This window comes from Raphanus sativus, chromosome 8, assembly GCF_000801105.2.
Source record: "Raphanus sativus cultivar WK10039 chromosome 8, ASM80110v3, whole genome shotgun sequence".
In the NCBI taxonomy this organism is placed as follows: Eukaryota; Viridiplantae; Streptophyta; class Magnoliopsida; order Brassicales; family Brassicaceae; genus Raphanus; species Raphanus sativus.
In genome coordinates, this window is record NC_079518.1 from 4,780,909 (window position 1) to 4,798,826 (window position 17,918).

Genomic DNA, 17,918 nt, shown 5'->3' on the forward strand with positions numbered 1-17,918 from the left:
AAAAAAAAAAAGGTGCAAAATGACAAGGGTAGAAGAAGAAAATGAGATGAAAGAAAAAAACCGAAGCAGAACGGTTCTATACCTACCAAAAAGGATGAAGCAAAAGAGAGAGCTGAACCAATTCTCGGACAACTTGTTCTTCTCATTTCGTCTTCATTAAACTTTACCTTTTTCTCTCTTAATCTCCACGTGTATCTCTTTCCTTTTTTTTTTTTTGAAACCAAAAGGATTAAATCCGGGTCAATAATGACACAAACCTAACTCTCGGGTGGAGGTACATCCCACGGATAGATCCTCTCCTGGGCATTCAAATGAGTCGAAAGCAATAACTCATATCCGTGTGGCCGGTGGGGTTTGAACCCGGGTTCGCCTTATTGAGTTTCTCAATTCCCTCAAGCGCCACTAGGCCACCACCACCGGTTTATATCTCTTTCCTTTTTCTAATGTATTTACTACAATATAATTATTAAGGTATATTCAGCCAATAATCTTTTATAAAACCTCCCACCAAATAAGCTTGATTTTTCATATAGATTGTATATTTTCTTGATGTTTTTAACAGTCTAATGACTTTTATTAACCAGATATAACAAAACTACAGACTAGATTGATTTATTTATTTTTACGGGGGTTCTTCCATAAATCACCAAAAATGCATTAAATTCTAAGACAAGCGAATATAAGTTGTGAAACTTAAACAATATAACAAATTTTATTATCATTAATATAACAACTTTGTTTTAGTGTTTTTAAGTTACCATATTAAAATGAAAACCGTAAGATTAAGAAAAGAATACACACTCCCAACCCTAAATATGCCCTCATGCGTGATATAAAGGTGTGCACTGATCAAGTATCTAAATTTTATAGGGATTCATTATCCGATTTGATTCATAGCTACTCAACTATTTAGTGTTTTGATATTTATTTTAAAAATAATTTTAACCAATATTTGATTCGGTCTGTATAGATAAATATAAATAAATAAATAAATACAAAATAATCATATTTTATTACAGGAAAAAATTATTTACTTTTTCAGTTTTCAATAACTAAAATAATCAATTCAATTAATAAAAATATTGTAGAACTTACATAAAATATAATAGTTATATATTTTATATATAACTCTTTAAATATATGTATACATATGTATATAGTAGATCAAATTGAATATAATTTACTAAAACTATTAATACTTATGATTTGTTTGTTTTTTATGGATATTGCATATTGATGTTTGTTTTACTTCGATGAATTAATTACGGATATTCAATTCTTTTAATTCAATCAGAACTACGAATCAAAGTTTACAAAAAAAAAGGAAGAATCAGATATTTTGTTCAGTAGTAGCAGATCAGTGGATGTGTATAAAATAGAGTAACTCTATTATAAAGTTGGATTTGCTCCAATGATTTACTCTATAATAGAGTTACTCTATAAATAGAGTGAATTATAGAGTAATATTGATTTTTACTCTATATTACAAAGTAATTCTATTATAGAATGAACCAACTCTATAATAAAGTTACTCTATTTTAGTGTAAAATATAAAGAAGATCATCGAGTGTTATTGGAGATGGTCTAAGTAAGTAACGAGCATTGAACAATAAATAAAATAATCTGTTACTAAGACCTTTTCGTATTTGACCAGAAACCCCAATTGGCAGACGTAGCCATTAAATACTGATATCAGATTCAAAGGGTCGCAGACTAGCAGTGCATATATATTTTTCTCTTCTCAATTCTTTTAATCGGTTAATCACTTTGGAATACATACATGATTATCTAATTTGTGGAACAGAAGTTATGCAGCTTTATTTGTTTTTTTTTATTTGGCAATACCAGCATTTATGATAATTATAGTATTATTATTTTTTGCCATTTAATGTAAAATCATATACTTTGGAAAGTGGAAACCATAGTGTTACAGAAAAAAAGGAAAGTGGAAACCATACTAATATGTTTTTTTTTGTAACAAAACTTAACAATTCAACTGACCAGAGCCAGCCAGTGTGGGGCCTCCAAACTTGCTTCTTCTTTTGTTCTGTGTGTGCGAATCCATCTTTGTTACTTTGTTTTATAGTACTACCGCTGGATTTCTATTCATTATCATGTCGATTTTATATTACCAAATCGTAAGTTTTTAAATGTCTATGGTTTTCTTAATGAAACCATGTCAAATGTTTACATAGCCCGTCTTCATAAGTTAGAGTTAACACAACTTGGAGCATGCAGTAACATATGGGACACTGCATGGAGCTAATAACTCTGTATGAGTTTTCTTTCTTAAATACTTTAGATGCTTTCAATACATATAAAATCTTGTAACTACACGTCATATTAAATTTTAACAATACATCCGAATTCAAAATATTAGAGCAATTCTAATGATAGTATTTTATCATAGAATTCTGAAGTTATATATTTGTGTATGTATATATATATATATATATTAAATATTATTTTTTTGGTAAAAGTATTAAATATCAGTTAATTAAGGATATACTAATTTTTCTGGAAATCCAACTAATATATCCAATTTGAATATTATTGGTTAGGTTTCCAAATTTTTTAATATATTTATATATATAAATATATAATTTAAGAACTCCACGGTAAGATACTACTATTGAGGTTGATCTTATACTCGATGCAATTACACAGCACACTGCGAGTTAAAACTAAATATCCGTCTTGGTTCAATTGGCAGTAGCTTTGGCCTAAATACTAATAGAATATTGGTAACGGCTAACTAATGGCGGAGATGATGAACACGTAACAATAATAAGGGTTAAACATAGGATCCATTTCAATTCAAAGGAGAAGTCCTTTCTCTTCAACTGTGATGCGTCCCCATGGCCCGATTTTGGCGTGTGATGTCGCACTAACATCACGTGTGTTCTTCTTATTGTACATCACACACGCGCGATCACAATAAATTTATCGAACAATCACAAACATTTTAGGGAATATGGTTGCTTTGGTTCCGGTTTTGAGCAAAAGGAGAAAATAGAATACTAACCAAACAAAGTTGAACTAATTTGGGGTTTTATTTGATACTTCAGTAGTTGAGTTGGAGAAGTCAGCCCGATGAGAATGGACTAATAAACAGAGATTCAATGGAAGTACATAGTCAAAATAGTCGTTACTTAATATCCATCATTTATGACTGAAGATATTTTATAGATTTTAATACTCTTCGTTTAGTTATAAAGTTCGAAAGCCTTAGCCAATTGGAACTCTTTCATACTATAACATAATATAACTGTGTTACAAAAAAACATAATATAACTAAAATTTGATAAAGGTATCTATCTTATTAAAACATAAATATTCTTTTTGACTTAACATTTATTTTGTAAGTTTTTAAATTAAATATACTTTTATACTTTATAGTTAAACCTACATTAAATCACTAATATTCCTTTTTTATACTACTATTCATATTTCCAAACAATATACTTATTTCTTTATACTACTATCAATGTTTCCAAACAATATATTTTTATACTACTATCAATGTTTCCAAACAATATATTTTTATAAAATAACTAATATTTTTAGTAATTAATCTTAGTTATTAATCTTTGTTATTTTATATCTATCATTTTCTCTTTAAAATTTTGTAGAAACGTCATAATTCATAAATTGCAAAATAATGAACTTTAAAATTTGGATTATAAGATTACAAATTATGAAACTATTACAATTTAAATCAAATCAGATTACATATCGGTCATCCATCAGTTCAATCGGTTAGTCTCGGATTTTTGTGATTTTTTTAATATGAATATTTTTAAAATCTAAATTGAACTGTCAGATCTTCGGATTAACTGGTATAATCACAATCGGGTTGGATTTAAAAACACTGATTTAAATGTAAAAATATTTTAAATACACTCTTTAAAAATTACCAAAATATTTGTTAAGTTATTAATGAAATTTTTCATCGTAAAATATTATGCGCTTCCAAAGCGCGGATCAAGATCTAGTTATTCTTATAAAACTAACATAACTGAGAATCAATACGACTATATTTCACTATGGTGAAGCGAAAATTCTACTAATATTTAAAAAGTATATGCTCATTTTACCAAAAAAAGAGAGGATATGCTCATCGGTTTAATTAGGTCCGGGTTGGTTGGGTGTAGAGAGATTTTGATATTAATTAATGTAACATGGCATGAATTTGGTAATTAAAAGACGAGAATCTAGCGACGAAACAGAAATGAACAAGAAAGTGAGAGTAATGAAAGGAAGTGGAGAGACAGAGAGGATAAATGGTGGGAACAGATCACGAAGACACACACAAACTCATACTGTTTTTGGAGTTTCCAAAAAGAGATGACGTGAAAGGTAACCAAACAGTAAAGTCTATCTCTCTCAGTTTTCAAAGATGAATGTAGTTACAATGACCCATCTAATCTCATACCCCTTTACCCCTATGATCTCTCTCTATACCAACCTATTTTCACATCCACCAATAAAGTTTGTAAATTCGACCATCTTTCTTAACCTCATTGATATTTTTGGTTACAATCACACTTCTTCTTTGTTTCTATAACCGGACTTAGTTCTCCAAAATTCTTAACCTAGCCGGTCTCTTCAACTAATCATTTTGAGGTTTTAATGTAGTGTATTTAGCTACTCTTATCATAAAAGAATATTCAATTTTAACGTTTGTTTTACATGGTATAAATTTAGAAAAATATACTGTGATCAGTATTTAATATTTTGGTCAATAGTCGGTTTGGCAAGGATTTATATAGAGGTGGTGGGGGCACGACCGACCTGAGATAATGCCCTATAAAATAAGGCTCTGTTTAACTTGGTACGAAAATTTTCTGTGTAGATATATAAAACTATATGGAAGGACAATAATGAAGAGAGAATTGAGGTTGAATGAAATAAAATAAAAATTTAGTATATGTACAATATTACAGAATAAAACGAAATAATGTGACATTTAGTGGGGCATAAGGGAGCAGCAGAAGACAAAGGCTAATCCATGAGATTCTGTTAGGTGTGTTCCCTTGACAGAGCCATATTTTGAAATTTTCCTTGCTCTGAAACTCACAACCCTACCAATTTAATACATCTAAATATGTCTTTTAATTTGTTTCACGATCTGAGTATTGTTTGCATGACAAAGGTTGTTTTTCAACCCAACTCTATTTTACTCAAAGCACCATTTAGAAGAAAACAAATCTTCCATAACAACTCTTTGAATCCCACTACAAGACAAAAAGAAAAGAGACCACTACGATATGAACAATATACGTAGATATATATGAGTCTCATCGCTCCTATATTCGTGCATAACAGTGACGCCTAATGGGAGATTCATGCTGCGTATTAAGAGCAACATTATTGCTATTACCAAATTGTTGGTCTTTAGCTTATTTTTATATTATTGTGGTGTTAAGGACAAATGTTAGGGACAGTCTCAAAACATTTAGATTATTGCTGGGATTTTGAGTGGTCCTTAAGTAAATGTTAGGGACAAATGTAGAGGATGTCAATCACAACATCAGCATCTGCTTCTTGAGGATAAGGTCTGCAGAGGCAGAGACTTGGCTTTGGCAAGGATCATCTCTCCGTCTTCCAACTCCATCTCCTTGGTCTCCACTTCATCAGCCTCGTCTTCCTCCTTCTTGTTCTCTCTAATCGTGCTTTCCACCTTGCTCCGCAAGAACTTCCTGAAACCAAATCTCGAAGAAGACTCTTCCTCTTTCTCTTCCTCCTCCTCCTCGTCTTTCTTATGACTCTCACCAATCTGCTCCTTGGCTTCATCGATCAAGCCACCACTGTGACAAGAGTCTGAAATGATCGTCATCCTACTACCCTGTGGAACTCTGTCCACAAGATCCCTGAAGTCATTATCTGCAAAACAACATAACAGCAACACCAAGAATCTCATCACGCAAGCTCCTTTACATGACCAATCTCAAAAAAAAAACACAATCAAAGATGAAAACTTTTTCACCAAAAGTCATCTTCTTTATCATTATTACCCGATCAGATTCAAAATTAGAACTTCTACTACTATAATCTAAGCAGATCTTCCATCACAAAACAGAGCAACATCATCGGTTTCACTAACAAAACAGAGCAACATCATCATCTCCTCATCAATTAAAAACATAGCGACACGATCAAAGATTCAAAGATGAGAACTTTTACACCAAAAGTCATCTTCTTTATCATTATTACCCAATCAGATCCAAAATTATAACGTCAACTACTATAATCTAAACAGATCCTCTTATCACAAAAAAGAGCAACATCAACGGTTTCACTAACAAAAGAGAGCAACACCATCATCATCTCCACATCAATTGAAAAAAACAGAGCAACATCATTGACTCACCAGTAATCAGATTCATGTCGCAAGGGACAATACATTCATCATAACCAGTGTCATCATCCTCCCCTGTCTCAGCCGGCAACCTCGTACCATGTCCACTGTAATGAACGACGAGAACATCCTCTGAATCAGCCGATCCGACGAGATTCGAGAGCGCCTTGCGGATGTTCTTTGCCCGTGGGTTTGGTATAGGAGTCGTCGGTGTCGATTGCCTTGGAGCAACATGCCGCGAGTTCACAGACACGAAATGAAAGACGAGATTTGGCTTAGAAATCGTCGGCCATTCCCAGCGCGACACGTGTGTGTTAAGGACGTCCGCCAACGTTTCTTAACTAAGGGACGTCCCACGCTTAATTCACTCTTTTTGATTTTCATTTTAATTGCATAATGTTAAGGACGAGGTATAACATACCGCGATAATGTTGCTCTAACCGAAGTCCGTTAAGAGTGTCGCAGTTAAAGTGATTACAAAAGGACAAAAAAGTACTCTTTTCATGATAATATTTGTTATCTTTGGAGATTAATATGGGTGTAAGTATGGGTAAGATGTCAGAAACCTTAATGCAAAGACCCACTTCTTATTGTTTAAAGGACACTTACCTGCCCCACCCTCACATGTTTTCATGCTCCCCTCTTCCTTATGTTCAACGGAAGGAAACATAATCTAACACGACTTGGCTAACGCTCACATTATGTATTAAATAACTCAACGTCCATACTCCAATAGTCCATACCAATCTAATCTAACAAACAAATCATAGTATATACGTCCATATGCGCAGAGCAAGCTTTGATTCAAAGCAAAGAAAATTGCGAATTATGTTATCTATAATTATTTAGTTTGGTTTGTTCGAGTCATTCTTAGTCCTTTTTGGGGATCGAAACTTTTCAAATATAGCCACACACGACGTGGCTTTTTTTTTTGCTGTAAGCATGTGTGTATTCTTTTATGGTATTTTAGCGAAGTTGATCTCTCTTCTATAACAGTAAGCACTAAGCAATATTCCCTACATTTAAAAATAAATAATGTTTTAGAGAGTTTTTGATATTTCAAAATAGATAATGTTTTTATTTATCAATATATCTTTTAATTTTATCAAAACTGGGTAACCAATGATTGTATATTTTGTGAATGGTTGAATAATTTTAAGCTTTAAATTCTAATGATATGTATAGAGAAAAATAAGTTTACTGATAATCATGTATAATCCTAAAACTTGATGTATTTTGGAACAAATGGAGTAATATATAGTTTGCTCAAAAAAGCAATAATATATAGCTTTATTTCACTCAGAACAATAAATCTACCGGCAACAACATTGTTTGTAACCAAGTTGTTTTGGCCTAATGGTAAAAGGGCTCCGGCTGGAGATTCCGTCCTGGGTTCGATTCCATTTGGTCACCGGGGCTAACGTTAAATCGCAAGAATACGTGGATTGCTGTCGGTCTCAGGGGGATTAGTCTTAGGCCTAGAAAGCTTTTGGATCACCCCCTGGTTAATCAAAAAAAAAACAACAACATTGTTTGTATATTTTACATTCAAATACGGTCGTTATATGCGTTTAAATCCATAACAAACGATGTATGAGACATTTACTAAAAACCAAAATAAGAAAAACAGAAATGTATGTGCTCACTTCAAGTAGGAATCTAACACAAGTGAGAGAATTGGAGACAAAAGAATAGTTGTGGAGAGAGAGAAATGGTGAATTAGTAGATGTGTGTTACAGCTCAGCAAGTATAACGCTCGCAATAAGCAAGCTGAAACTCAGCAGTGAAATTTGCAGATCCATATCTAGAGGCAATATAGGTAAGAAGAATTGAAGTCTAGATGTAGCTAGCCTCACCTTCTGATGGATCCAGAGGGTACGGATGATTCAGTATGTTTGAAGGACAGGTGATGCTACAGCATCTATGATGACATTAGAGCTTCAAACAGTAAACACCATCAGATCTTAGTCATGGAACCAAGACTAATTCAATGCTCCTTTTCGCAAAATCCAAGTATTTAATGCACCAAGGCTCATGATGGACCTAAATAACCTATTTAAATAGATATAAATAAGCAAGACAAAAGTAATGTTCAAATTTCAAAGTCAAAGTCAGATTCAGATTTGTCCAAGTGGTTAAAGCGACTGGATGTGATGGGTTTGGTAAACTGTTATTATTGATAGGTTTTAATTGATCATCTTCATCAAATAGCAATATCCTTGAAAAAAAGAAAATTGTAAGAAAGAGCAATAATGGGAATCCTGAATATTAATAAATAATAATCTAGACGTGGACTTAACAATTTGAATATTCGTATCACAATTTTGAAAACAAAACCCTCAGTATTTTTTTGTATTACGCAAAAATGGAAGAACAATGATTTCGACGTACATGTCTGAAACATTCATCCCTTCAGGAAAATTTTCATTGTTTTCATAACACTGTTAGATTGTTTTTATACAGAAAAAAACAATCAAAAAACTATTAGCTTATGGTGCAAAGTGTACTCCACTATTCGTTACTTCTATACTATATCAACTCAAACTATTTATTGTTTTTGGAAAAATATTAGCTGTATTGGGAAGCTGCACATTCAAACGAACTATTCACAAAACTGTTCATGACATGCACTTCATCATAACTCCTCTCTTGAGAAAATCTAAATATCCAAATCGAAGCATTAATCTCTTGATCTCGTCATCAATATTGATTCAACATTTTCCTTTCACATTTGTTACTCCTTCCATTTCAAATTAGACGCCGAGCAAATTTTTTGTTTCAAAATAAATATCATTTTATGATTTCAATACAAAATTTATTGACTTTTTATTCTAAACTATTTTTATATTGATTGAAATCTGGTTAGGTGTATTGTTAATGATGTTTTTATCTAGTAAATATACAAATTTAAATGTTTTATTAATCCGTGTGGTGAAATCTAGAACAACAAGTAAAATGAAACGGAGAAAATATTAAATTATTTCCTAATCAAATTATACCGTCACCTTATTTCAACATGTCAAATCATTATAGAAGTTGAAAATTATACGTTTATGGGAAATTATAGTGAGCTGTCTAAATTTAAATTCAAATACAACTTCCCATTGTAGTTCTCACATGATCATCTGTTACATGTGTTTTTTCAACTCGGGAGAAATTATGAATCAAAAGACCGTCTTTTCTATTAAGAAAAACAACCAAACCATACGTTCTACAATAAGTTTATAACTAAACGTACGACCCAACTTTCTTGAAGAAACTGAACATAAGATTGGTACAAAATAATGAAAATAGAAAGAAAAGGATGTGAGATGAAAAGGTAATGCACGTGCGAGAGAGCCCACAAGGAGGCAAGAGTATTATTATCACTGACTATTTTGGTTCTTGAGGATGAACAAATGCAAGAGAAAACGAAGAAGAAAGGAGGTACAAGAACCATGTCTTGATATATCTCCTTTCAATGGGCTTTTGCACAAATAAATCATGGGCCTATGATCTATCACATGAATGGAATGCATTGATCTAAGTCATGGGCCTTTGATCTGTTACGTAAAGTCTTGTCACCAAATTTGGGCTTGAATAGATAGAACCGTAATACTACTGCTGATGATGTTCCTTGAACACATGTTTTTCTTGTTGTAAATTCCAGTTAATCATATGGCATTCACTTACCTCTTGACCAGAATCAACCGGTTTCGATCGATGAGAAGAGCTTCCGGTTTGAGTGGATCCATGGAGCTAATTGTCTGTGCCCAATATAGAAGGTTTGGAACTCACTGTCTCTTAACTTGGTTCTCTCCCTTGTGAATATTAACGAAGCTGTTGTTGATGAAACATGTGGCAGGTTTCTAAACACAATCGATGGGACAAGAAATGGACTAAAGGCTCTTAAGCTACTCCTCTCATCATCCGTTGCAGGTAACACGAGATTAGTTAGACTCTCTTGTTACTTTACCTGTTTGATGCTTCTTTATCTCTATACATAGGTTTAAGTTTTGTATGAGATCTTGTCACTGCAGCAATAGAACAATCAATGCAAGTTTTATAAGGTCTTCTTTTATAGAACAATGGATGCAGTTGGTCTATGGGCCAATCTTGTAGAAACATCGATGATTCTTTTTTGTATATATATATACAGTGGGTCTATGGACCAATCTTGGTTTTGAATATGATTTGGGCACATTGTGACTAGAGAACACAAAAAAACTTGGGAACAACCACCTTGAGTAGGTCCAATCTAATATACCAAACTATCTGGACTCTTCCTCTTCACCGTAGTTGAACGGTAACGGAACTGATTTGAATGCTCTGAACTTCCCCACGTTGTTCAAATGCTCGTTCTCTAACCTGTTGTTCATAAGCCAGAAATAATAAAAAATAAAATAAAAGAAATGATGTCATAAGAGCATTTATATATTGTTTCTTGTTCAAGACGCTACCTGAAGAAGTTCCAGATACCACGGCGTATGATCTCAAGAATAGCAAGGAGAGCAATCATTGTCTCTCTATGCAAGAACGAGACATTGAAATCCAGAACTGTCTGCAACCACGCCAACCTCAACACCACGTTTACCACCTAAAGAGAAGAGAGAAAACAAAAATTAAAAGAGAAACCCTAAAACATGATTTATTTTGTTTTATCTTTTTTTTTTAGTTCCTACCATTGCAACGTAGTAGACGGATTTGTTAGGAACAAGAAGCTTCTCTCTAAGCCAAGTTTTAGATGAATTATGAAGAAATCCCCAGTCATGCACAATGTCCCAATACGTTCCATAAAAAGTTGCCAAGGCCGAGAAAACCCATGCACCGATTCTCCAGGTGTTTCCTCTGTTAAGGCTATAAGCTGTTCTCAAGCACACAGCAACGATGGTCAAAAAGTACTTGATAGCATTGAAGCCTTGGCTTATATCTTTCTCTTCGATTAACCTTCGAACACACTGAAGGAAACGTGACCAGTAAGGAATCACAGCCACGATGAAGTAGAATGTGTTATACACATCGCTTGATCTGCAAGTGTTTCTTCTTAGCCTGAAGTCTCCCCAACCATAGTAACACACGTAGAACTGAAGACTCCTCAGAGCTTGAACCTGGCTTGTTAACTGGTCCGCCAAGAAAAAATCCGGAAGACTAACCTAGAAATTTATATGAGAAAAAATTAAGATGTTTATCGATCTTTTTTTAACCATGATATTATTGACTAAAGTACCTTGTAGAGTGGTGCAGCTATGCAGCGGAATACAACTGCTAGGAAGAAGAAGCGGCTTGACCTATAGAAAATATTGAAGGGACAGACAGAGATGGCCATTACTATCTGCAAAACATTGTACATATGAAATATTGTTATTATTGATTTATTGTAATGACATATTGATGATATAACATTCTTGTGGTTGTCGTGATAATGAACAACTTACAGCTACAACGAAAAGTGGAAGAAGTTCAGTGATTGTCTTGTAGTCATTAGTATTAGGATCCATCTCCATGTCAAGGTTTATAAGAACCGCAGCTAGAGCAAGCGTGCCGAGACCAAAGCTTAGAAGCAGAACTGGTCTATAACCAAGCTCTGTTCCTTCTTTGAATCCAAATATGAACGGGTAATTCACTCGGTATTTCTTCCAATAGTAAATGTTTGAAGCATACATGATCATGTGGAGGACAATGAATCCAAACAAACTGAAAAACATGGTTTGAGAAACATTCTTGTCAGCGAGAAAAAAGAATTGATTCAGTTATAGAGAGGAAACCAAAGATGTATTGGTTTGAACCTGTAGAGAGGAAACATTGTCTCCATGTAGAGTATTTGTCCATCTGTGCCTATTATGTTGCGTACATGGATGAACAAGACAAGAGCAATCACTAGAGAGACTGAGCAGCCCACAAAAAAGCCTGATAAAGAAAATTGTGATTACTTTTTCATGAAGTAAGTGTTATAAAATGTGATCTATATTTGGGATGTTTTCTAGTTACCAGTTGAAAACGTTATACGATGTCTTTCTTTCTTCACTTTTGGCCTTAAGAGATTCATTCCTTTGCTTCGGTTCGAACTGGCGAAATGCTCGACGAAAATAGACTCAACTCTCACCATAAGTTTGTTGATCTGTAAAATGTCAATAAAGCTTATGTTTGTAGTTTGTAGTATCATTAGAAGCAAATAGTAAGTTTCATGTAGAGATGTTTAGTAACCTCATCAGAGCTAGTGAGGTAGGACTTATCTACCATCTCCATGTAAGGTTTTGCTGCACTTCTTGTAGCAATCTGATAGAGAAGAAATACCAAAAACATATTAATAAATACATGGCCGTGGTGGTCCATAGTCAAACCAAGCATTAGTTTTGACTCCCAAATTTTTTAGAAAAAATAAAAATAAAAATAAACATAGGTCCCCATTTTTTGTAATATATTAAAATTCTTACAAAATTGTTTCGAATTCCCAAAATCTCAGAACATGAATAAATATCAAGAAACATATACATACATATATATATATATACATATAAATCAGGTGTTACCTTATCATATTTCTTCATGATCTTTGAAATCGCCAAGGTGTTCAGGAAGCTGAGATAATTGTGAACAGAACATGGATCAAATAAAAACACCTTTATGAGTTGCCTTTTTATTAAGAATGCCTAAGAAAAAATATGCAAACCTGTAGTTCTTGAGATGTCTAAGCTTGCGATAAAAGTCGATAAATACATTCTTGAGCCGTTCTTCTATTTTCTTGAGATTCTCTTTTGTGAATTTGAGCTCTTCTTGGTTAGATAGCTTGAGGATGTTTCTTATTGTGGACAGTGGAGTTTCCTGTGTTTTGTTTAATCTGATACGGTCAAGAACACTTAGTGCCTCCGGTGTGATCTCTTTCGTTGAATCTCTACCGTTAGATCCATCTTCTTGGATTTCCATCTCTTCAGCTAATGACTTCATCCCTTCAAAATCAAACACATAAAAAAAAAAAGACAACAAGATTCAAACTTCTTGTCATTTCGAATTCATACTGAACCCAGTAACAAAGAAACAATCTACGAGAACTTACTCTGTTCCTTGGAATCCAAGGCATCCACGTCAACTGCTACTGTTTCAGAGCAGGTCCAAGGAGAAGCAGGTCGATCAACTTTGAGTCTGAAAGCAACCAGAGCATCCATTTGTTTGTTCAAAGCCACTGCCTCCTTCACCATTTCATCCACTTTAGACCGGTAAAAATGATTCACTTTGTCGAACTCCAGATCTAGGGTTTTAAAGAAGACAAGCTCTGACTCTCTTCCTGCTTCCGCAACTTTCATGATACTCGTCTCGTGTCTCTCAAACCCATCTTCACCAATCCTTGTACTCACCATAATGTCCTGGTTTTCGAGTTCCAGATAGGAGGCGGCACGGCTGTACCGCTTTGTCAGACCGCTGAAGTTGCGGTAAACAGATTTCTTGGGTCTCAAGTCACCTTCTGTTCTTAATCTTTTCCGTGAGTTTTGGATTTCTTGAAGAATGGATTTGAGACAAGAATAATCCATGTAAGCTTTTTGCCATTCTGGAACCATCTGCCCTTCAAACTCTTCCCCAAACTTCATCTTTTGTGTTTCTTCACAGTTTCTCTGGATTTATCTGTAAGAACTCAAGAATCTCTCTCTCTGTACTTCACTGAAAAGTTGGCTGTTCAGTAATGAACACTTACAGAGAAGACACGAAAAAAAAAAGAGAGAACAGATCTTGAAGAATTTCAAGAGAAGACAACTATAAAGAAAATTAAAGGAAGGTTGGTGAAAAATTTATAGGAGGAATTTTCGTAAGAAAGGAAATAATCAATTAGCCAACCATGCAAATCTCTGAATATATTCAACGAGTCTCTTATATATACGTCCACAGTCAATATCGTCACAACAATATTTTTTTTCAATGTATATTTATAGAAACTAAGCGATATTTTGAGTTACATCCATACAGCTAGGCAAGTGGATTTAATTCCCAATTGAGAAAATTCAAAAACATCGAACTGAAATTCAGAAAACACGTTTTGTGTGGTGGGCTCTTGGCTGAACAATGGACATGTCGTTTCAGTAAAGAAGATCTTTCGTTTTGTTCTTACGACAAAAATCAATAATTGCGTCTTTAATAACACATGAACGAAGACGTTTCCTCTAGTATAAAATGGTTGGTCAAGTAATCATCATCAAATTATTAGAATCAGATATAGAAGAGAAACTTGAGACAAAAATCGTATAAATTTTAAAACTTCTTCTTGTGACTGTAAAAAAAAACTAGCTAGTGACTCCTATCTCAAATATCAGAAACACACAGAAAAGAAATGGACCCAACAACTTCTTTGTTTATCATCAGAGAGGATCTAGACTAATTTTTACTTGGGTGCATAGCATTAAAAATGACACAAAAATTAGATGGGGGCATTTTTTTTCAATTTTCTTCAGTAAACTATTACTCCCTCCGTTTCATATTATTTGTCGTTCTAAGTCTTTGCACACAGATTAAGAAAACATTTAATTTTACATATTTCCAAAATAAAAATACTATTACCAATACACATCAACCAATATAAAAATAGAATAGAGAATCTTTTCAATAAATTTTGCATTGAAAACCGAAAACGACACTTATTTTGAAACAAAAATTTTGCTCTAGAACGACATATAATTTGAAATGGAGGGAGTAATATTTAAACAAATTATTTCAAGTTAGTTAAGAAAAATCAAAAATTAGTAGGAGACACGTGACCCCGTACCGTTCAACATAGATCCACCTCTGTTTATCATACGAAATAATGGAGTCTGATTTTTTTTAACATAACATCAACAATTTAAAGGACTAAATTGATTTTATAATTTATATCCAGTTCATTTCAGTAATCTCCTTTTTTTTTTGAGCAACACATTTCAGTAATCTCCATAACTCAATAACAGAGCTTTGCTATAAATGGCATATCAACCTTTAGGTTTGAGAGTAAATGATTGGGTGTCTACTCTACATGTATTTTAGTACAGACACGTGAATAAGTTTAATATATTAATTAATTATAAAAGCTACTTAAAGGATGGGTTACAAAAGTGGTTATCTTTTGGTTAAGTTGGACGCGTTTTTAGCCGACTGTGCCTTTTCTTTTGACAAACAAAACAATCCTTACTCCAACTTCTCACTCTAGAATCAGTTAAATTATGAATAAGATTGACAGCAAAGAGTATATTTAGGTTAAAAAGAGAAAGAGTATATTTAGCCCTCTCAAATGAGAGTTGAAAGACCAAATATACTACTGTTTGATTGCAGACATATAAACCTCACTGACAAAAATGTTTATGTCTGATTTAAAAAGCTAAACTTTATTTGTTTGTCAAGTTGTGTGACAACCGAAAGCCTTTTAGTCAAAAAAAAAAAGTTGTGTGACAACTCTAAAAACATTGTTTTATAATGGAAAAATTAAAATAAAATATATCATAAATCATTGCTATTGGTTAAAAAGTTTGAATTGGGTTTATAAATTGTTTGATAAGAAAAAAAGTTTTTAGGATTTAAATAGCAAACATATATAATATCAGTATTAATTTTTCTCATAGCTTTTAGTTTTTTGTTTAGTTATTTTGTAGTATTATAGCTATGACACTTTGAGAGGACTACATAAATAATAAAATTTTGTTGATCTAAATCAAAAGAACCTTGCATACTGCTTGCATATAACATTCATACACGCCAATACAGTTTTAAATTTGTACAATTAAGAATGACATAATTTGTAGAATGGATAAGGATGTAAAGTGAATATGCATAATGAAAAGCATAATCTGTCACAGGGATATGATCCAAATGACTTTACAAAATCTCGATTATATTATAATGATAATCAGCTAGATAAAAAAACATATTAATATTTTTGAACCATGTTAAAGAATATGATCGAGATTTAGAATCTCTTATAGATGTCAAAAAACAGATTATCTCGGTTTAAGAAAAAAAACTGATATATACAGTTAAATCTTCTTAATAGGAGACGAATCTAAATGAAGAAACAAATAACATGTAAAACAGTTAAATGGTAGCCAAAAAAATAAAATAAAAAATATTTGCTAATCCAAAAGTATAGCCTTCATTCTGTGCTGCGAATCGACGTTTTCATTAAATTGATATAAAAATCTATAGAAGAAAATGCAAAAAGACGAGTTACATGATTATATGTCGAAGGTGATTTCCAATCTTCAAGAATGAGTGAAGCTGACTTTGATATATTACCAAATAACTATTCGTAAAAAGAAAATTATAAAAAGTGCTAGATATATTATCTTTTTACTTGATTTGGTCTTGTTTTAAGTTTTAACATATAGTGGTAGTTGCCACAGGAGCCAGTCAACTAGGCACTCAACTGTGGAATGCTCTTTTTGGATGGAGTTCAAATAAGACTTCCAAATGGGTTCCTATATATGGGATAATAGCGCATAGCCGTCTCTCCGGAGAAGCATAGAACTATGAAGCATAGGGTTTAGAAAGTGCCACATTTTTTATTCTTTTTAGTGATATTATTATTTTTTTTGTTATGTTTTGATCTATTAACTATGTTAAGCTTGATTTATATTTCTATTAATTTCATCTTTTAACAAACGTCCCTGCTTTGGTAGTCCCACAAAGACACTGTATTTTGTTATGAGTGAGTCCACTGCAAAATTTTGATTCATATACACATACATATATATATTGAGATATTATATTTTACATGATGATTTTTTTTTAACACTAAAGAGTAGCTCCAACAAGAGTTTCTAATATAGGTTCTAATAATAAAAGATAAAGAAAAATATTTTTAAAAAAGCGAAAAGTGAATCAGAGTCCTCAGCACACATGTTTTAAGAATTTCTCAAAAACCTGTCTTCCAATCTCTTTATTGGTTCGGCTGCAGAAACAAAAACTAAAATTAATCAACTAACTAAATTTTATTTAAAAATGAATATTTTACTTTTTTAAAGATTCCAAATGAGTATTCAATCGTTGGGGGAATAGTTATTTTAGTTTTAGTTAATGTTTTTGTTTGACGGATTCAAATAAGTAAATAAAATTTTTTCTAGTAAAAATAAGTAAATAAAGTTAATAATTTAAATTCGAATTCGGTTAACAATTGCTTATTGTTATAACGTTGTTACTAATTAAAGCATATAATGTACCACAAAATCGGTTTTGTTCACCATATATTATCCAGAGTTTATTACAACACCATTATCGAAAGTTTCAGTTAAAATAGAAAACTTTCGATAATGGAGTTTATATGAAAACGGAATATTTGTGCCGGATTTTCTCTTGGTACATACTACTCGGCCAATTACAAAGCCACGGAGAACATTCACATAGTGTTGAATCTTGAATTTTTTTTTTTTGAACTACTTGAATCTTGAAAATATAAACCACTATTTTAATACATTTTTGGAAACTACTACGTCCATGCCAAAAAAAAAAAAAACGGAAACTACTCCGTTTGTTAAACAAGGCAAATTTAATGGGTATCCATAATTTCATATGGCTGCTACATGTTTTTAGAATAAACTATAGAATTGAATAGTTCAATGTTGTTCTCATG

The 17,918-nt window shown here is 32.6% G+C and overlaps 2 protein-coding genes and 1 long non-coding RNA gene across 3 annotated transcripts; 1 reads left to right on the plus strand and 2 right to left on the minus strand.

Moving 5' to 3' along the window:
• Positions 1-5,390: 5,390 nt before the first annotated feature.
• Positions 5,391-6,790, minus strand: LOC108827583 (metacaspase-4). Its single transcript, XM_056991832.1, has 2 exons — positions 6,374-6,790; positions 5,391-5,886 (listed from the first exon to the last, which is right to left on the minus strand). The coding sequence occupies exons 1-2, from the start codon at positions 6,387-6,389 to the stop codon at positions 5,534-5,536; spliced, it is 369 nt and encodes a 122-aa protein (XP_056847812.1). The 5' UTR covers positions 6,390-6,790; the 3' UTR covers positions 5,391-5,533.
• Positions 6,791-10,011: 3,221 nt separating this feature from the next.
• On the plus strand, positions 10,012-10,528 carry LOC130498335 (uncharacterized). Its single transcript, XR_008937228.1, has 2 exons — positions 10,012-10,125; positions 10,206-10,528. It is a non-coding gene; the product is annotated as an uncharacterized LOC130498335 (long non-coding RNA).
• Positions 10,457-14,216, minus strand: LOC130498334 (phosphate transporter PHO1 homolog 8-like). Its single transcript, XM_056991614.1, has 11 exons — positions 13,395-14,216; positions 13,011-13,287; positions 12,871-12,919; positions 12,545-12,616; positions 12,329-12,458; positions 12,127-12,247; positions 11,776-12,034; positions 11,568-11,672; positions 11,023-11,493; positions 10,801-10,937; positions 10,457-10,708 (listed from the first exon to the last, which is right to left on the minus strand). Exons 1-11 carry the CDS (start codon positions 13,921-13,923, stop codon positions 10,612-10,614), a joined length of 2,247 nt encoding a protein of 748 aa, XP_056847594.1. The 5' UTR covers positions 13,924-14,216; the 3' UTR covers positions 10,457-10,611.
• Positions 14,217-17,918: the final 3,702 nt, after the last annotated feature.

Coding starts and splice junctions, on each gene's coding strand:
- LOC130498334 (XM_056991614.1), bottom strand. CDS start 13,923: ATGAAGTTTGGGGAAGAGTTTGAAGGGCAGATGGTTCCAGAATGGCAA. Junction 12,248..12,328: donor TCGTATAACGTTTTCAACTG/GTAACTAGAAAA, acceptor TTTCTTTATCAG/GCTTTTTTGTGGGCTGCTCA. Junction 11,673..11,775: donor TTCCACTTTTCGTTGTAGCT/GTAAGTTGTTCA, acceptor AATGTTTTGCAG/ATAGTAATGGCCATCTCTGT.